Source organism: Panthera onca, chromosome C1 (genome assembly GCF_046562875.1).
Source record: "Panthera onca isolate mPanOnc1 chromosome C1, mPanOnc1 haplotype 2, whole genome shotgun sequence".
Lineage (NCBI taxonomy): Eukaryota > Metazoa > Chordata > Mammalia > Carnivora > Felidae > Panthera > Panthera onca.
The window spans coordinates 21410397-21431813 of NC_138346.1; the positions used below are offsets into that span (position 1 = coordinate 21410397).

General features: G+C 38.6%; 1 protein-coding gene across 1 annotated transcript in view; it reads left to right on the forward strand.

The window, feature by feature from the left end:
- The first annotated feature begins 66 nt into the window (after positions 1-66).
- Positions 67-21417, forward strand: part of PECR (peroxisomal trans-2-enoyl-CoA reductase) — a 28702-nt gene continuing 7351 nt past the window's right edge. Inside the window, exons 1-6 of the mRNA XM_078450898.1 lie at positions 67-262; positions 4160-4293; positions 5005-5170; positions 10534-10615; positions 14914-15010; positions 17307-17417. Coding sequence (XP_078307024.1) covers positions 133-262; positions 4160-4293; positions 5005-5170; positions 10534-10615; positions 14914-15010; positions 17307-17417 — 720 coding nt within the window. The 5' untranslated portion in view covers positions 67-132. The remainder of the gene's footprint in view (positions 263-4159; positions 4294-5004; positions 5171-10533; positions 10616-14913; positions 15011-17306; positions 17418-21417) is intronic.

Sequence of the window (21417 nt, forward strand, 5' to 3'; positions counted from 1 at the left end):
GGCGGGGCCACGGGGCGGGGCCACGGGGGCGGGGCCACGGGGCGGGGGCGGGGCCAGGGCTGACAAGTAACTAAAGGCCCCGCTTACCTCCCAGGCTGAGGGACCTTAGTGCTCCTGGGACTCGGACGCGCCATGGAGATGGGCGTTTCCACAAGGGGCAAGAGCTGCTTGGCGGCCGGCTTGCTGAAGGACCAATTGGCCATCGTCACCGGCGGGGCCACGGGTATCGGAAAGGCCATCACCACCGAGCTCCTGAACCTGGGTACGTGAGCAAGCCCCTGGGCCAGACAACGCAGAGATACCCTGGCATAACCTGGGGTCGGGGTGCCTGGAGCTCCTAGGCACCGCTCGGAGACCTGGACTTGCTAAGCAAAGAAGCTGGAGACGTGGGTGAACTTGAAACCAGAGCGGGGGCGGGGGAGGGGAAGAAGAGAGTCCTTCCTAAGAAACTGTGGGGAAACGTTGAGTAATGAAACCGTTGTTTGTAAGCTAAAGGGAACAGTTAGAATCAAAGATACATTGCCCGAAGTGGGGAATAAGGACACCTTTGGGAACATGCTATGGAAGTATTTGTAGATGTGTGCTTAAAATTAATCCATCTTATGTATTACCTAATGAAGAAACACGGGAAAACTTCATTTCACTTCACTTAATTGTTAAAGGTCTTAACACCCAAGAGACTCCCATCATATATAATCTGCACACAGTTGTTATAATATTTACCCGAACTTGGGGAAAGGGAGGATTTTGTAAGCACATAAACAAGTAAAGAAACCACAAAGGGGAAAATGGACAAGTTTACTTATATGAAGATGTAAATCCTCATTGAATGAAAAAACCATGTAAATAAAGTTTAAAGGCATATGAAAAGAATATGCCAAATTTTTATTTCAAATTTTTATTTTCCCTTCTGGGAATAGAGCCTACCTGGTAACAAGCTAAAAGGAAACAAGAGTTCTCCTAACAGTATAATTGATGCTGTGCTGAAAGTTACACATCCATTTTGATAAATTTAATTCTGTTTAAAAGTCTTGTTTTACCAGGAACCCATGGTGAATCTTTTCAGTGTTTGCTTTGTAAAGCTTTCAGAATGCCCATCAGAATTTCCAAAAGTTGTCTCTATTGGAGATTACTAAATTACAACGTGAACTTGAAAAATAGTTTTCTTTAAGTGCCTTCTTTAGATATGCAGAAGCTCGCTCGTCCCATATAAGTAAAATAATTGTGGTCACGTGGAGACCCTTCTTACTGTTTACCTTTATAAACTCCATTTATTCCACATGTGTATATTGAATGTGGACTTTGTGCTAGTGTAACGATTATGGTAGCAACAGGTCCCTATCCTCTGGGGGTGACAGCCAGCGTGTGGGGGAGACTCTTAAGAACAGGTCATTCCAATGTAACATGGGCTTAAATACTGTGTTAGGGTGAGGACAGGGGTATAGTAGCATGTAGAAGGGACTACCAGCCTCGGCTTGGTGAGGGAGAGAGAGGAGAGTTATCAATATAGTTGTAATTATCAGTATAGTTTAATTAAAATCTACTGTGTACCTCTGAGAAGTCCAGAGTTGGCAAGGCTTCTTGCTCTATGTGCTCTGAGGCTGCCTTGGCCAGTATTTCTGATACATTTATATATTTGTCTATGAAAAAAGGGAAGCAGTCTCTTCAGGAGGAGCTAAGACATCAGGCGACAGTGAACACTAAGGTTCATTTTCACTCAGTAAGGTGAATAGACATTCCAGTATGTCATAGCTTAGAATTTGTACTTCAGGAAAACACTGATGGCAGTGTCAGTATGCCCCTGGACGACTATTCCTCTTATAACTCCCTTTCCATTCAATTCTAATTTCACTTCCAGTGTTACCAATTTTTACTTCTTTGTTGTATTTTCATCTTTTTGGACCAGTCCTCTTTGAATCATAGGCTTATCACTGGGAGACCCGGACACAACACGACTGTATTTCTTTGCTGTCTGTGTGTGAATTGAAGAAAGCATGCATGATGCCCAATCATGGCCAGACATTGAAAGAAGTGACATGATTAGTCACTGATCATGATGTGCATCTGTTATTCAATGGTGATTTGTGGACGGAACAGCTTGTATTTTATACAATTACTCACCATTAATATGTCATGGTAACTGAAGTTTGAACCATGTTGCTGAGGGATTTATGTTGTTCAACTACGCTTACACAATTGAAAATCGTGCGTGTTAGAGCTGAGCAAAGGAAGGACTGCCTGTGCTGCTATTTCACCTTTTTTGGCCATCACACTGTTGTTCCCACACATTTATTTTTACATAGGTTATAAATCCTACAGTGCATTGTTACCATTTTTACTTTAAACAATCTCCACCTTTTAAAGAGATTTGAATAGGGGTGCCTGGGTGGCTGAGTCAGTTAAGCGTCTGGCTCTTGATTTCAGCTCAGGTCATGAGCTCACGATTCATGGGATCCAAGCCCTTCATCGGGCCCTGCACTTACAGTGCAAAGCCTGCTTGGGATACTCTCTCTCTCTGCCCCATCAAAATAAATAAATAAACATTAAAAAAATAAAAAAAAAGTAAAGAGACTTGAATAGAAAGAAGAAAAGTCTTTGTATTTACTCACATAATTGGCGTTTCTGGTAATTTAGATTTCCATCTGTATCATTGTCCTTCCATCTGAAAGACTTCCTTTACTCTTTTAAGTAATACAGGTCTGCTTTAATGCAGCTGTAACATGCTTCCAGCTGTTATATGTGTGAACAGCTCTTCATGTTGTCATCATTTCTGAAAACTGTTTTCACTGGGTCAAGATTTCTGGGTTCCCAAATGCCCACCCTCTGCCCCTCCCCAGTACTTTCGAGCCATTTCCACTGTCTTCTGGCTTGCAATATTTCTGAAAAAGAAGTCTTCTGTCTTCCTTGTCTTTTTGTTCTGTTCTTTTTCTCTGACTGCTTTTAATATTTTTCTCTTTATCACGAATTTGTTTAATTTTGTTGTCAGTGCCATTTCTGGTTCTGTTTTTATTAATTGACTTTTCTCCTCGTTATGGGTTCTATTTATCTGCTTCTTTGCATGACTGGTAAAATTTTTGCTGGATGGCAGACATTTGAATTTTACCTTGTTCAGTGCTGGCTATTTGTATATTCTTGAGTTTTGTTTTAAGATGCACCTAAGTTACTTGGAAACAGTTTGATATCTTAGGAGAGGCTTGTTGTATGTTAAGTGTTGACCTGAATGGCCTTTAACCTAGGGCTAATTTTGCTTCACTACTGAGGCCATACCCTTCTGCGTATTTTTCCCATTGGCCCTTGAAAGGTTTTGCCTGGTGGGAACACTATTCTCAGTGCTGTGTGAATGTCAGGGTCTGTTGTTTCTGCTCCTTTGGGATGGTTCTTTCCCCAGCCTCAGATAGTTTTTTTCACTCAATGCACTGTTCAGTGCTCAGCTGAATATCTGAGGGAACTCTGCAGATCTCTGGAGTTATTGCTCTGTGACTTATCTTCTCTCTCTGCCCTATGTAACCTAGTTTTGGCCTCTGGGACTCCCATCTTCATCTCTTCCTGGGCTCTGAATGGTTTCCTCCTCCTCTCTGTGCTGCACCTTGGACACTGTCTCCAGGCGGTAAGCTGGAATGATCATAGGACTCACAGTGTTTGTTTCCACTCTCCGAGATTGCCGCGTCATGGTACCCATGTCCTGTGCCTGAAAACCATTGCTATATATACTTTGTCTAGTTCTTCAGTTGTTTCGGTCTGGAGGGTAAACTTGGTTATTGATGCTCCATCATAACCAGAAGCAGAAGTCCCGACTCATCTTTTTTTTTTTTTAAATCTTTTTTTATGGGAACACGTGAAATATTTCCTAAACATTAGTATTTTTTTTTTTTTAATTTAGACAATCAATGGGGCACTTGAGTGGGTCAGTCGGTTAAGTGTCTGACTTCACCTCAGGTCATGATCTCATGGTTCGTGGGTTCGAGCCCCGCGTCGGGCTCTGTGCTGACAGCTCAGAGCCTGGAGCCTGCTTCTGATTCTGGGTCTCCCTCTCTCTCTGCTCCTCCCCCACTCGTGCTCTGTCTCTCTCTCTCAAAAATAAATAAACATTGAAAAAAAGTTAAAAAAAATTTAGACAACCAGTGAAAGCATATTTACTTGTTCTCTGTTTTCTTTTCAGGGTGTAATGTGGTCATTGCATCTCGTAACTTTGATAGATTAAAATCGACTGCAGAAGAACTGAAAGTCAGCCTGCCCCACACCAACCAGGCTCAGGTCACTCCCATAAAATGCAACATTCGCAAAGAAGAGGAGGTAATACAAATATGTCTATATCATTTATTCATTTATTTTAATTTATAGTAGTGGCTTCTAAACCTGTGCTACAGATGTTCCTATGGTAACTGTCTTAGATGAGGTTAACTAAAAGCAGAGTCTATGAAAGAGATTCTTTTGCCAATGATTTACTGAGTGAATTACGTCCAGAGAAGGAGTTGGAGAGAAACAAGATCAGGAAGCAAAGAAAGGATGTGGTCTCAGTGAGATTACCTTTTGTGCCCTTTGCCCTTTAAGTCATTTCTTTAAAAAAAAAAAAAAATTTTTTTAATTTTTTAAAGTTTTGTTTATAAGTAATCGTTAATTTCTACACCCAACATCAGGCTCGACCTCACAACTCTGAGATCAAGAGTCACATGCGCTACCAACTGAGCCATCCAGGCACCCCTTTTAAGTCATTTCTTAATGTTGCCATTAACCTATTTTAGTACTATTCATTATTCTGGGTTTACAGCTTACAAATTCAGAAGTGCTTGTATTCAGGAGGCTTGTATTCAGAAGTGATCCAGGCTCTTGGCTAAATCTTGTCATCAGAATTACCAATTTAGTTTTCTGATCTGTGGGTATTATGGTACTCAGAGTTACCATTTCCTGTTACAGACTACAAGTTCTTTCCCTCTCTAGAGCAAGCTATCGGTCCAAGTAGCAAGTGAGGTTATTAACCAGCTTACTTTTAACATTTTTCTTCAGGTGAACAGTTTGATCAAATCCACCTTAGATACTTATGGTAAGATCAATTTTTTGGTCAACAATGGAGGAGGCCAGTTCATGTCTCCTGCAGAACACATCAGTGCAAAGGGATGGCATGCTGTGGTCGAAACCAACTTGACGGGCACTTTCTACATGTGCAAAGCAGGCAAGTATGATCAATAACCCAAAAAAGTCAAAGTGTCCTTATTTAAAGATTATAGAAAATCTTGAAAGAGAATTGTTAGAGGCGCAGAAACTCCATATCATCAACATTTACTGCCCTGGTTCATTCCCATACAACACAGGGATGTAAGTTGTTCCCTTTCTGGATAGTAATTTGGCAGTATTTATAATATATGGATATGCTTTGATCTTGTAATTTTATTTCTAGGAATTTGTCATGAGAAAATTATTATGGATCTGTACAAAGATATAGCTACAAAGTTGTCCCTGAAATTTAAAACAAAAACCTAAAAACCTCTCACGCTTTGTTTTAAAGAAATGAATCTGTTATAAGGGCCTGTTCATTAACTTCATTAACTTTGGACTGAAAGTCATGTGTTGGGGTGGTGATGCTCAACTCCTGAAGTTGAGTAACTCAAGGGTTTTCTTGCAAGCTTTCCAAGACATTTTTATGATAAAACCCACAGAACAAGTATAATTCCAACCAAAAGGGTCTTTACCCCAACATGGGTTAGGCTTTATCTTCTTAATATCTCTAAGTCAAAGGCTTGCAGACATTCCCAGCCTTTTTATCTAACCAGCAATATAAAGCTTTATATCAGTTGTGACTAGCTGTTCCAGTGTAGAGACCATGGAAAAAAACAGGAGCTTAAATAAGATAGTTTGTTTCACCCTCATGTAAAAAGTTCAGGTAGGTAGTTAGGGATAACATGGTAGTTCCAGAATCACTGGGGACTGTGATGTTGTGATTTGTAATGAGTGTATGTTTTGGTCTGTCTCCAGTTCCTGGTTCATAGCTCCCATTGGCCCTTGTAATTTCCTGAGCATTAAGTCTTTTGTTAAAACACTTGGTCTTCTTGTCTTCAGTACCTGAAATGGCTTTAGGACTGTAAGGGTGAAATGAGTGTCTGTTATTCATAACAAGCCCTGTTCAACCACAACTGAGTATGTTAATGAGGTGACTTTGGGAAATTCCCTAAAGATGGGGTACGAGCTGGTTGGTAGGGAACCAACACTGATTTCTGGGCAGCAGAGAGGGGTAAGGGTCAAATCAGTGACCAGTGACCAAAGATTTAATCAGTCACAACTCTGTAATGAAAAATCAAAGGATAGGGTTGCTAAATCAGAACATGTGACACCATGCCAGTCTCAAACTCCACAGAACGGAAGCTTCTTTGTTCAGGACCTTGCCCTGTGTATTTCTTCATCTGCCTGTTGGTTCATATCCCTTAATATGCTTTGTAACAAATGGGTAATTTAGTGAGTGAACTAGTTTCCTGAGTTCAAGAGCAGATTAGTCAAATCCAAGGAAGAGCTCATAGGAACTTCTGATTTATAGCCAGTTGGTCTGAAGCACAGGTAAATAAGCTGTACTTGTGATTGGTGTCTGATTCTCTCAAATAGCGTGAAGAAATATTCCTGTAATACCCAGGAAAAGTGTCAGGGGAAAAACAATGATGTCAGAGTGCTAACAGAAGAAGAAAGTCTGTGTTAGGGTGATTTAAATAAACTTATTCCCCTTTCTTTTTTTTTTCTTAATAAGTTTTTTAGATATTCAGTATGGCACGCAGTGCTTTATTTATTTTCATTTTCAAACTTTTTCTTGGCTATTCATGACCTTTTATTCTTTCAGATGAATTTTATATTCAGGTTTTTTCCCTCAAAAATCCTGGTGGGGAATTTGGTTGGAATTGTGTTAAATTTGTCAATAATTTGAAAATAGTTACCATGTTTAAATATTGTCTTTCCATAATGGCATGTCTTCCTTTTTTTTTTTTTCTCACATTTTACAACTTTATTGAGGTAAAAATATTAAATTAACATTTAAAGTGTAATGTAATCAGCTTTGACAAATGTGTCTACCTGGGAAATTATTACCCTAAAGTAATGAATATATCATAATGGCATGTCTTTCTATTAATAGATACTTATTTTATATTTTTTGGCAAAGATTTGTGGTTTTTGTCATATAGAACTCATATATTTTTTTTAATTAAGGTTATGCTTAGGTATTTTTGATGACTCTTGCTATTTTGAATGGGCTGTTTACCAATTATTTTTCAACTGGATTATTGTTGGTTTATAGAAGAATTATTTTTTCAAGTTGAGCTTGTAACTTTATCTAGCAATTTGTAGCTTTAACAGTTTTTTTTAAATTAGTCTTTTGGGTGTTTTAGACGTACAATCATGTTGTCTAAAAATAAATACTGTATTTCATTGAATCAAAGATATAGTCAATTCAGAAATGCACCATTTTGTATATCACTAAGAAAGTACAAACAGTGCCATGTGTATCTTAAGAAGCCACCAACTGTAAGACATATCCCAGTTTGAAAAATGTGAAAATAGGGGCACCTAGCTGGCTCAGTCGGTAGAGCACATGACTCTTAATCTCAGGATTAGGAGTTCGAGCCCCATCTTGGGTGATGAGAGTACTTAAAAATAAAATCTAAAAAAATTAATAATGTGAAAATAATATGAAAGAATTGTCTTAGAATTTTAAAAGACTGTATTTTATATCTTCTTTTCTAGTGGCTTTACCTGCTTTTTCTGTCATACTCTATGAATTGGTCAGAACTCACTAGAAAGCATTAAGTAATAATTGGAAGGCACTCTTATTTTTGCCTGAACTTTTAATAGGAGGGTCTTGAATTGTTCTCTGGCCTTTACATTCTAAAAATTAGATTTCTGGGGCACTTGGGTGGCTCAGTCGGTTAAGTGTCCAACTTCAGTTCAGATCATGATCTTGGGGTTCCTAAATTCAAGCCCCGTGTCAGGGTCTGTGCTGACAGCTCAGAGCTTGGAGCCTGCTTCAGATTCTGTGTCACCCTCTCTCTCTCTCTCTCTGCCCTCCCCGCTTGTACTCTGCCTCTCTCTCTCTCCCCCTCAAAAATAAATAAACATTTAAAAAAATAAATAAATATCATTAAAAATTAGGTTTCTGTTAAAGCTAGTCTTGAGGGAACATCTCTGGCGTTGTCTTGATTTATATGAATGGACTTGATGGCTAAATATCAAATGGGGCTTCAAAAAGGTAAAATACTTAAAGAATGAAGTTAAAGGATAGAATAGAAAAGGATACGACTCGTATCTAGAAACTACAAAACGTTGCTGCCAGAAATGAAAGAAGATGAAAATAAATGGGAAAACATTTGATGTTTGTGAATTAGAAAATACAATATTGTTAAGATGGTAGTTTTTCCCAAGTTGATCTGTAGGTTCAGTGCAGTCTCTATTATTTTTGCAGAAATTGACAAACAGATCCTAAAATACACGTGGAAGTGCAAAGGACTCAGAACAGCCAGAAATAACGAAATTTTTAGAAATTTTCAAAATTTTTCAGAAATAACGGTTTTGCAACAGAAGAAAGTTAGAGGACTTCTACTTCTTGGTTTCAAGACAGTGTGGTACTAGCATAAGGCTAGATGCATAGATCATTGGGACAGATTTGACAGTCCAGAAATAAATCCTTATATTTGTGGTCAAACCGTTATATTTATGATTTTTGCCAAAGGGACCGAGGCATTTGTTTGGGGAAATGACAGTCTTTTCAACAGATGGTGCTTGGACAGTCGGATATGCACATACAAGAAAAAGACCCTTACTTCACACCATAAGTGAAAGCAAACCCCAAGTGCAAAATGGACCGTGGGCCTAAAAGCAAAAAGTAAAATTTTGTAACTTTTAGAAGCAAACAAAGGACAAAATCTTTATGACCTTGGTTTAGGCAATGAGTCCTGAGATACGCCACCCAAAATACCATGCATAAGGTGAAAAAAACTGATGAGCTGGACTTAATCAGAATTACACGTGTGTGCTTCAAAAGATAACATTAAGAAAATGAAAAGATAAGCCATAAGCTGGGAGAAGAGATTTCCAAATCACATATCTGATAAAGAACTTGTATCCAGAATGTAAAAAGAATTCTTAGAATTCAATGTTAAGAAAACAAACCAATTAAAAAATGTGCAAAAGATTTAAATAGATATTTCACCAAAGAATATATATAAATGATGAACAAGTACATCAGAAGATTCTCAACACCATTAGTCCTTAGGGAAATGCCAGTCAAAAGCTCAGTGAAGGGCACCTGGGCGGCTCCGTTGGTTAAGTGTGTTACTTCGTCTCAGGTCATGATCTCGTGGTTTATGGGTTCCAGCCCCGCATCGTGCTCGGTGCTGACAGCTCAGAGCCTGGTGCCTTCTTCAGATTCTGGGTCTCCCTCTCTCTCTCTCTCTCTGCTCCTCCTCCACTTTTGCTCTGTCTCTGTCTCTGTCTCTCTCTCTCTCTCAGAAATAAATAAAAGCATTAAAAAAAAATCTCAGTGAAATATCCCTTCATACCCATTAGAATGGCTGTAATCAGAAAGTTAGACAATAATAGTGTGCAGAAACTGGAACCCTCATGTATTTCTGGTAGGAATGTAAAATGGTGGAGACACTGGAAAATAGTCTGGCAGTTTCTTAAAAAGTTAAACCTACAGCTACCATATGATATGACCCAGCACTTCCACCCAAGAGAAATAAAAACATATGTCCACATAAAGGTTTGTATTCATAATCACCTCAAAGTGGAAACAATCCAAACGTTCATCAGCTGGTGAATGGATAAATGAAATATGGCATATCCATTCAATGGAATACTATTCGGCAAGAAAAGTTAACTCTTTTTTTTTTTTTTTTTTTAATTTTTTTTTTTTTTCAACGTTTATTTATTTTTGGGACAGAGAGAGACAGAGCATGAACAGGGGAGGGACAGAGAGAGAGGGAGACACAGAATCGGAAACAGGCTCCAGGCTCTGAGCCATCAGCCCAGAGCCTGACGCGGGGCTCAAACTCACGGACCGTGAGATCGTGACCTGGCTGAAGTCGGACGCTTAACCGACTGCGCCACCCAGGCGCCCCAAGAAAAGTTAACTCTTGACACATGTTACAGCCTGGATGAAGCTCACAAACATTATTCTAAGTGAGAGAAGCCAGACACAAAAGACCACATATTGTGTGTTTTGCTTTATACGTAATATTCAGAAAAGGCAAATTTATATAAACAGAAAGTAGATGACCGTTTGCTTGGGGATGGCTTGAACTGCAGAAAGCTACCAAGGAACTTTTGGGGGGTAATGGAAATATTCTAAAATTGGATTGTGATGGTGGTTCCATGACTCTGTATATTTATTAAAAGTCTTGAAGTTGTACACGTGAAGTGGATGAATTTTGTGATCCCTACATTATGCCCAATCAGGCTTTTTATAAAAAGGAAACAGAAATTAAAAATTTTAAAATAAAAAGCAACATGCTGGGACAGGGGATGAGAGTCACACGTTTGTCACTGGTCTTTTTCCTGCAGTTTACAGCTTGTGGATGAAAGAACATGGAGGGTCTATTGTCAATATCATTATCCTTACTAAGAATGGACTCCCGGGATTTGTGTAAGCATACACATACATATATGTATATTTTTCTATATCTTTGGGTTTTGTCTTCTGAATAGGGGGGAGTAGGGTGGAGAAAACTTCATAAGTCATGATCCTTAATCCTTTAATAAGTTTCAATCTCAATACTTAGCTATTCCCTTTATTTGAATGTTGAAAATGTACTTCCAAAAAATTTCCATCCATATGAGACTTGCCAGATTTACCAAGAAAAGAAAAACAGATGCTCCATTACATTTTTTATTATAAGTCTGTTCCAAATATTGCATGGGGCATCTTTATGCTAAAGTTTTGTTGTTGTTGTTGTTGTTGTTGTTGTTGTTATTTATCTGAAATTCAAATTTAATGGAATGTTCTATATTTTATCCAGTAACCCTTATCCAGATGTCGCTAAACTGGTCATCATTTTCTGGAGATATCTTTTTTTGTTAACGTGTGGAAATAAAACTAATCTAGGCTAATTTAGATTAGAATACTGTGAATATGCCTATTCATTTTTAGACAGAACTGCTGAATTGTTACTCCATAGTGGAATTTGACATATTTCACTCTTATTCTGATTTTGGTAAAATATTATGTTGGAAACTGATTTTTTTTTTTTAAAGTCCATCAATGAACTAATTTCCTGTACTGGCTCAGTAGATTCTTTCATAATAATCTAAAAGGACATCCACATAGAACAAAGAGAAAAACAATGTGCTAGGAAGCTACTTGAAGACCACACATTTAGCAGGTAAAAAGTCTGGTTTAGAAAAAAAATCGTTTTGCTGATTTCCTTCATATCTTTTATAAGTTCTGAATCCTTCCGTTTTTTTATGAAAAAAATTTTATTTTCCAACATAGAATGTTTTATGAAATAGGTCTATCTTAGTGTTATAAAAACATGCATGCTCGTTTTTATATATATACAAAACTGCATAAGGTACAAAGTTGAATGCTCTATCCTTTCTCATCCCGGAAAAAAACCTTTTAACTAAGTAAGACAGTGATCTGAATTCCTTTATTATTAGTCCATCATCTGTAATCTATAGGGTGATATTTTGGTATTGCGGGAATATTCTGTTTTCCATCGTGATTTTTGCAACCACTGGTGATTCTTACCTGAATCACTTATTACGTTAATGGTGGGGCAATGTTAATTTTTCTGATTTCATAATTGCTTCTATATTTATTAGCTGGTAATTCATAAAAGGACTTCTTTGCAATAGCCATTCCTTCCTTATCTGTATATTTATTACAATTATCATTATTATCATTAAATTTTTTGGTATACCACTATGGACTTATGGACTTATTTTCAAATTCCTCTTTCCAAATGCACATATTATCTCAAAGTTAATAGAAATTTATATTATTTCTACGTTTCGCTATTATAAATAATTCTGCAGTGAATAACACTGTACATATTTGTTTCATATTTGTGGAGTTATATGTTTACCATACATTCTGGAAGATGGATTGCTGGGTGAAGGTGAAAGGTAAATGCTTTTAGGTATTTCCAGGGGCTCCTGGGTGGCTCAGTCGGTTAAGCGTCTGACTTCAGCTTAGGTCATGATCTTGCTGTTCCTGGGTTCAAGCCCTGAGTTGGGCTCTGTGCTGACAGCTCAGAGCCTGGAGCCTGCTTTCGATTCTGTGTCTCCCTCTCTCTGTCCCTCCCCCATTCTCTCTCCCTCTCTCAAAAATAAAACATTTAAAAAACTTAAAAAGAAAAACAAAACTCCTAGGTATTTCCAAATTTCTTTCCAGTTTGCACTCCCACCAGCAGAATATGAGTGTGCATGTTCCCTAGAGCCTCACCCAAAACGTGTGTTAACAACTTCCGGACAACTCTGATAGGCAAGAAATGATCTTCTCAATGGAGAAGATTTGATTTATTGAAAGGCTATCTGGATATCTTGTGTGTGTGTTTGAACTGCGTTGCTCCTTGGCACATTTTTCTTAATGTTGCCTAAGACGTTACATTTTTTCTGTTACATCTATGTGGGGGAGTTTAGCCTGACCTGCTGATCTTCTGGGTGATTGTTCATGATTACAAGGGCAAAAGATTAGCCAAAAAACTAACTCCCATTTCGCATGGGTAGACAGTTTGTAGCCCAAATGCCCATCTGCGGGTGAATGAATCCGCCAATTGTAGTCAATCTATGTAACAGACTACTACTTGGAAATCAGAGCAAATGAGCTATTAGCTCAGGCAACAACATGGAGGAATCTCAAAAGAATTATTCTGAGTGAAAGAAGCCAAGTGAAAAAGAACATATACTGTATGGTTTTATGTGTGTAAGTTGCAGAAGCATTTGAAACATTTGTTAGTGCTCTATTCACTGACAGTTGTACATCCTCCTGCCTCCTCTTTATAAATGACAGGAAGAAAATGAAGCAATGTGACAGACAGCCTTCAAGGCAGTTTGTTACTTGTAATCTGTTCCCACACAGACTGCAAGAGGTTTCAGATATTACCTGATACAGAAATTGGTCATTGAAAGAGGATGTGAGCTTGTCACGGAAATGGTAAAATATAATTTCACTCAACTCCTAGTTCAGATAAATGCCAGTCCCTCTCGGTGTTTCCTTTAGCAGAAGAGTGACTGGAACAGCACTTCATGTGACATAGTCATCACTCCAAAGCTGAATTGTCCAGCATCTGTTCTGTCCTGATGGGGATTCACTAATATCTGTCTCTGATTTTCCACTTCTGTCTCTCATTCTAGCGGCTTTCTCTCTTGGGCACCTCCAGTTTCTTTCTTTCTTTTTAAAAAAATGTTTTAAATGTTTACTTATTTTTGAGAGAGAGAGAGACAGAGCATGAGCGGGGGAGGGGCAGAGAGAGAGGGAGACACAGAATCCAAAGCAGGCTCCCGGCTGTGCTGACAGCCTCAGAGCCCGACATGGGGCTTGAACTCATGACCTGTGAGATCATGACCTGAGCTGAAGTCAGATGCTTAACTGACTGAGCCACCCAGGTGCTCCGGGCACCTACCAGTTTCTGAACATCTGCCACTTGTTTCTTCAGGGGCTCACTGTAACTGCTGAGCCTTTTTCTATGAGGAGGTCACCTCACGTGGTGACCCTGGTGATCAGGGGGCTGAGTGCAAGGGGACAAACACCTCTAGTCCTCCTCAAAGGAAAGAGTCAGGACTCGGTTGTGCTTCTATAGAAGCATGTCTGTTCCTGCCCCTGTCTCTTGCTCCTGGTGTTTTCAATTTCAATTATCTGTCCCAGCTGAGTATTGCAATTGGGCCCCTCCTCGCACTGGTGGCAGTAGACGGGACACGGGAACGTGTTCTGTAGATGCACCCTGGACTGCTGGATTCAGTAGCAACAGAAGTTATGGCCCCATTGGGTAGTTGTGGGATCACTTGGGTAATTCCGACCAAGTAAGTTGGCTTCTGCATGGAGTCCCGCCAGGGTTGCTGCGGACAACACTGGAACAGAGATAGGTTTTCTTCAAGAAGGTTGGGCTCTGTAGGTCTTTAGTGAGAAGTGGATATACCCCCGGGTCTCACACACTTGGTTCTGAGGACCTGGTAAGTAGAAATTCTAAGCAACATTATATCTGTACTTTATGCATGAGATCCCATATGGATGCAGGCCTAAATATTTTGCACTTCCTTTCTGGAAATATATTAAAATTTATGTAAATTTTTGGGTGTCTAGAAAGCCTATTGATACTATTTCTAGCCCGATGTATGAATTTCTTATCCCTTATAATCTAAAATTGATTTAAAGAATAACCCCATTTGTGGGGTGCCTGGGTGGCTCAGTTGGTTGAGTGTCCAACTCTTGAATTTGGCTCAGGTCATGATCCCAGGGTCATGGGATCAAACCCTGCATCAGGCTCTGCACTGAGCCTGGAGCCTGCTTGAGAGTCTCTCTCTGTCTCCCTCTGTCCTTTTCCCCTGCTTGCGTCCACTCTCTCTCTCTCTTTCAAAAAAAAACAAAAACAAAAAACCCAAAAAAACAAAAAACAAAACCCACACATTTGTAACCCTTAAAATTACCAATTTGTTAGTTTTTCTATGTAATAAAAAGATCTTCAAAATATTTCTTTTACAGCCATGGTGTTTTGGAGGATGTTATGTGTGCCTATAATGTAAGATTTGTTTGACCATCAGATAACTGTGTTTTGGCTTTAACATTGAAGGACCCTCCTCCTTCCCCATGTTCAGAAAAAGGATCAAAAAGACAGACTCAACAAGAATATATCTGTGGGGCTCTGACAGGTCATTGGCACATCCGTCAGTTAACGAGAGAAACAGCAGAAGCTGGTTATAATTTTTATGTTTTGTCTTCTAAAGGCACAGTGGAGCTGCCAGAGAAGGTGTTTATAACCTCACCAAAACCTTAGCTGTGGAATGGGCCAGCAGTGGAATAAGGATCAACTGTGTTGCCCCTGTAGGTAAACGTTCCATATGAAAGCTATTGACAACTTGTTCTCTTCTGATTCCATTTGTGTTGTTGATAGACATATCTGTTAATACTCATGTATACTAGAAAAGATTGGTTTTTAAAAATACATAAAATCAGGGGCACCTGGGTGGCTCAGCCAGTTAAGCATCTGACTTCGGCTCGGATCAGGATCTCATGGCTGTGAGTTTGAGCCTCGCATCGGGCTCTGTCCTGACAGCTCAGAGCCTGGAGCCTGCTTCGGATTCTGGGTCTCCTGTCTCTCTCTTCCCCTTCCCAGCTCATGCTCTGTCTCTCTCTCCTTCAAAAATAAATAAACATTAAAAAAAATTTTTTTAAAAATAGATAAAATCAGAAAGAAGCATTCTTTGATCTACAACCAGATTGTCAAGAAGGTTAAATTAAGCCAATGATTCTCATTCTTGACAATATATTAGAATTATCTATGAAATGTTGAAAAACTAGCAATATGTACACTTGACTCCAAACTATGGAATCCAGGCATTGGTATTTTTAAAAGCCACCTAGGAAATTCAAATGCACAGTGAAGATTGAGAACCACTGCTTTAAAGAACAAATTTTGCCAGATTATTTTGTTATTTCTTGGTATATCATTAATTCGTCACAAGGAGAGAGAGAAAAATCTGAAGTCTAATTCAAGTTAAAGATTGTTTAGAAGTCGAGAGAAAATTTCTCAGCAACATGCTGTAAATTATAGGGGGGAAAATCACTATATGCTCAAATCACAATATGTTCAATTTCATTTTTTTGTGTGTGTAAAATAAGATATAGCTTAAGCTTCCCTGGGTATTACATACCGGCTATGTACTTTAAGAGAGATATCATGTGAAGTATCTCACTCATCTGGCAAAACTCAGCCTAAATCCACTTCTCTGTGATGTCTCTTGTTGTTTTTCTAAGATAGTAATCATCCCTATATACGAAACTATAACATCTGTGGTTATAATATCTACAGACCTGTCCATATATCTATAGATATTGTTATCCATGCTACTGGGTGGGAACTAAGCAAGAACTGACTTGAAGTGAGTAGAGAAATCTCATCTTTAACAAATTGCAGGCTCCTAGCCATAAATTTCATATCTCTTCAGTCCTTCACAGCTGACATCACCTTACCCATATTACACTCAAGTATTTGCAGGACAAAATTCATTACAGTTTCATTCTTCCTGTTGATATCTTCGAATACTGGCCCCCAGAAGTGCATTTCTTGAAAACATTTAACAGTATGTTAGTGTTACAAAGTCACATATATCTCCAGAAGATGTTTTTAGGTTAAATGTCTAAACCTTAATACTTCTAGAAGGTTTTATCCTCTTTAAATAAAAGTTCCAAATTGTTTCATTGGAAACCAGTACAGTGCCCCATTATCATTTGGAGTACTGAATACCGCCAAAACCCTTTGGTTTTCTCCCTCACTCCTGTAACCTCTGCTGTAGTGATGGATTCATAACCAATAGCTTTATTGTGTGTTATACAGTTTTTGAGTAATTTTCTTGGCTTTATAAACCCTTGAAAGCTAGTAAAGCTAAATAAAAGAATTCCAAAAAAATTAAAATTTTGGTTTATTTATACTGGATTCAAATATTTTATTTGTGATTTCACTGTAGAGAAAACCCATGAAAATACTGTATTTTCTAAGTCTCACATAACCATAGCCTAGGCTTCTGTTATAAAACAGAAGTTTAGCAGAAGATAGACTCCCCTGTCCCGCTGTTCCTAGTTAAGTGCCTGTCTGATCTATTCACACAGTTATGTTTTTAGAAAGCAAGTCTACTCAGAAAAAATCTAGGGCTTGTCTGGTAATTAAGGGAGAGGAGGTCACAAAGTGAGTATTCAGATAATCCATTTGTAACATGGTAGCTGCACTTCTTTGACAATATTGAGAAAAATTAATATTAGAGATGTTGACTTTTCTGTAAAAATTAACCCACTTACTTTTTGGCATTGGGCAATAGACTGCCTTGATGTCTTTGAGATTAAAATTTAGTTTTATGTGCTTTATTTTGTCTCATTTTATTCTTTTTTTTTTTTAACGTTTTTATTTATTTTTGAGACAGAGAGAGACAGAGCATGAATGGGGGAGGGTCAGAGAGAGGGAGACACAGAATCTGAAACAGGCTCCAGGCTCTGAGCTGTCAGCACAGAGCCCGACGCGGGGCTCGAACTCACGGACTGCGAGATCATGACCTGAGCCGAAGTCGGCCGCCCAACCGACTGAGCCACCCAGGCGCCCCTTGTCTCATTTTATTCTTAAACATAGGGCGTCATTTATTCCCCGACTGCTGTTGACAACTATGGTCCTTTGGCAGAAGACATTTTTGCTGCGTGCTTTGAGAGAATCCCAGCTAAGCGAATTGGAATTCCTGAGGAGGTAATGTATATTTCTAATAATATTGATTCTAATTACTTTTTCTTTTTAACGTTTTTATTTATTTTTGAGACAGAGAGAGACAGAGCATGAATGGGGGAGGGGCAGAGAGAGAGGGAGACACAGAATCAGAAGCAGGCTCCAGGCTCTGAGCCGTCAGCCCAGAGCCCGATGCGGGGCTCGAACTCACGGACCGTGAGATCGTGACCTGAGCTGAAGTCGGACGCTTAACCGACTGAGCCACTGAGGCGCCCCTAATTACTTTTTTTTTAAGTGATCTCTTTACCCAACAGAGGGCTCGAACTTACAACCCTAAGATCAAGAGTTGCATGATCCACTGAGCCAGCCAGCCAACCCCCAATTACTTTCTTTTATACTTTGGAAATTTGTAACATTTGGTGTCCTTTTTGCACCGTCTGGTTGGCTGATAGACATGAGTGCTCCCGTTGCTACCAGACCATTTCCCCTGTTATTTTCTGGCTCCCTGCTTTGCACGCCCACAGAATAAAGATCCTGATCTTTATTCAGGATTGAACGCAGTGTGAATTAAGAACAGCATGGTCTTAATGTTTCATTGCACTTTTCAGCTGTATTATTTTATCACATGTTCTTTGTTGGTACCCAGGACCCTAAGCAAAGCCAGATGATTATGGCTATGTGAAGTTCCATATGTGCTTTCTCTAAGGGCCATATTTAAGTATGTAGAAATCAGTAGCTTATTAAAGGCCAGCAATATCTCAAAATATAGTCTTAAAAACACAGTCTTAAAATATAGTGAAAAAAAGGATGCCTTTCCTGCAATAATAGGAAAAACAGAAATACCTGGTGTAAACTTAGCTCTAAACAAAAAGAAATGTATTACTAAAAAACAGAAAAAAATGAATAAACAGAGACATGTCCTATTCCTCAATGGAGAGAATCAATTTTATTAAAATCAGGTTTCCCTTTGTATGTTGACCGATGGTAGCTACACTTGCGGTGAACATAGCATAGCAGACTGAATTGTCAAATACAAGGTCATACGCCTGAAGCTAATGTAACATTGTGTGTCAACTCTACTTCACTTTTTTTTAAGTTTATTTATTTTGAGAGAGGGAGAGAGAGAGCACGCGAGTGGAGGAGGGGCAGAGAGAGGGAGAAAGAGAATCTCAAGCAGGCTCTGCACCGTCAGCACGGAGCCTGATGCGAGACTCAAACTTAAGAACTGTGAGATCATGACCTGAGCCAAAACCGAGAGTCGGTTGCTTAACTGACTGAGCCACCCGGGCGCTCCTGTACTTCAATTTAAAAAAATAATGGTAAAAAAATAAAAGTAAATAAAATCAAGCTTCCCTAAATTAATGTATAAGTTTAATGTAGTTTCAGAATTACACACACCGATTCTAAAGTTTGTCTAGAAAAATATTTATGCAAAAACAGCCAAAAAATGTTTTGAAAAAAATAATGGAGGGGATTTGACCTTCCCAATGTCAAAACATACTATAATGCTATACTTATATACAATATCTGGTATTGGCACGGGAACAGATTAAAGTTAGTGGAACAGAATGCACTCTTATGGGGCGCCTGGGTGGCTCAGTCGGTTAAGCGTCCGACTTCAGCTCAGGTCATGATCTCGCGGTCCGTGAGTACCAGCCCCGCGTCGGGCTCTGGGCTAATGGCTCAGATTCCGATTCTGTGTCTCCCTCTCTCTCTGCCCCTCCCCCGTTCATGCTCTGTCTCTCTCTGTCTCAAAAATAAATACACATTAAAAAAAATAATAAATAAATAAAGTTAGTGGAACAGAATGCACTCTTATATCAGTACCATGTATACACGAGGAGTTTATAAGGAGAAAGTAACATTGCACATCTGTGAGGAAAGGATTGACCATTTAGCAGAAGTTTTACAGCAATTGGCTGTTTAACTAGAAATAAATTAGGCTGGGGTGCCTGAGTGGCTCTGTCCATTAAGGGTCTGACTCTTGATTTTGGCTCAGGTCATGATCCCATGGTCGGGGGATCAAGCCCCACGTAGGGCTCTGTGCTGAGGCTGCAGCCGACTTGTGATTCTCTCTTACTGCCCCTGCTGCGCTTGCACGTGTGCATGTGTGTGTGCGCTCTCTCCCTCTCTCAAATAAATAAACATTAAAAAAAGAAATATAGTAGGCCTCCTATCTTGTATCACATACAAAATCATTTTCAGATATATTAAAACGCTAAGTATAAAAGTAAAACCATAAAACTCTTAAAAGAAAGTGTTTTCTAATTCCTAAACTAGCTTTCATTGTCGTTTTGATGTATATTTTTTCAGAAGTTTACTATGCATACACAAAAATACCTGTATTTATTGACTTTTTTTTACAAAATGGGATTCTACTGTGTGTGTTTTTCTGCAGCTTGCTAAGGATAGATCATGATATATTTAATTAGGCTCCATTGTTGCACATTTAGATTCCATTTATATTTTCAGCATTGTGGTAATTCTTCAGTGAACATCCTTAAACACACACATGCACTCTTATGTGAGAAGTAACTTTTCTAGAATTCCTGAAGTAAAATAGTTTTGCATATTCAGTTTTTGGGAGGTACTGTTAAATCAGACATTTCATGAGCCGTTGTAAACAAGGTGTTCATATTTCTATTCTGAAAACTAAGAGGGGTTTAAGGATTTTAATCAAGGAGATGATATGATTAAATTTTCATTGGCCAGGACATTTCCCTTCACTTATATGAACTATATTATCTATATTTACTGCACAGAAATCAAAATTGAGAAGTTTAAGAAATACTGATCAGTTCATTTAAAATAATAAAGGCATTACGTGTTAACATGAATGATATTTTTAATAAAAAATTGCTGTATTTTAAAAAGCAAAGGAAAACCATTTTTTGTATTTGCTTTACACTTTTACAAATTTCTTTAACGTATGGCTTCATAGAATACAACTGGACTCTTATCTGCACGTGCATTTGATATGTTGGCAATATGTTGTTTTGTTTAAAGCATATGAAGAAAATGCAACTTCATGTACATGTACAGTTGGAAAAGGAAGGAGCATTTTAATGGACCTTTCAGATAATTGTGGATATTCTTCTTTGATGTTTGACAAGTGTCTGTTTCTTAAAGATAGGTTGCAATGTGCCATCAATCTCAAACCATGTGAGTGAATCTTTTATACTCTGTTACATTAAAATCCATTAGTCTTTCTTGCACTTTGGGACTTTCAGCCACACACGATTTTTATAACATCAGTTATTGGCATCAGTTTTGGTAAAAAACTGGTTCACTGAGTTATGGAGATCTTCTGGATGTCGACACGCAATCCATTATATCAAAAAAATCCCTTACACAAAAGATCACGTTTGTTAATATCACCACTGATCTCTTCAGAAAAATCTTGAAGTGTTAGGAAATTGTCAAGCTCATGTTGACACGTGCAAGTTTTCCAAAATCCTCATTTTCACTCGAAAGCTCAGATCTTATTATTGACAACAAACATGAAAAAACAACGTTGTCTTCCTTTGAAGAGACATTCTCACTTTGTTCATTTTTGGGAGAAAAAAAAAAAGAAAAAGGCTGCCAAATACCCCAGCGGGAATTACCGTAGCGTGTTAGTCATTTATCCCAGTGAAAAATTGTATTTCATGAAGAGAGTGACTAGTTCAGATCACAACTCTTCTACTTCCACTGCAGTAGAGAAGCTTAATGAGTAATTCCCATGTTATAACGCAGGATATTAAGAAAGCGTGTACCCACTGGTTGAGATTCATATGATGAATAAATTCTGCTGCTTCATCAAAGATATTCTAAAGTGAAACAGGCCTTTCCCCCCATGTGTACTTGCCGGTGAAGAATATAATGACCACTACTAGCCTAGGGACCTGGTTCCTCTTTGTATTCCTGCCATGATTTGCTGATTTCTGAGCTGAGGCTCCAGGAGTTTTTCCCACCACTGCTTTGGCACCATTAATGCAAATGTCAACACAGTGAAAAAGACAAATGAAGAGTTAGTGTTATAACA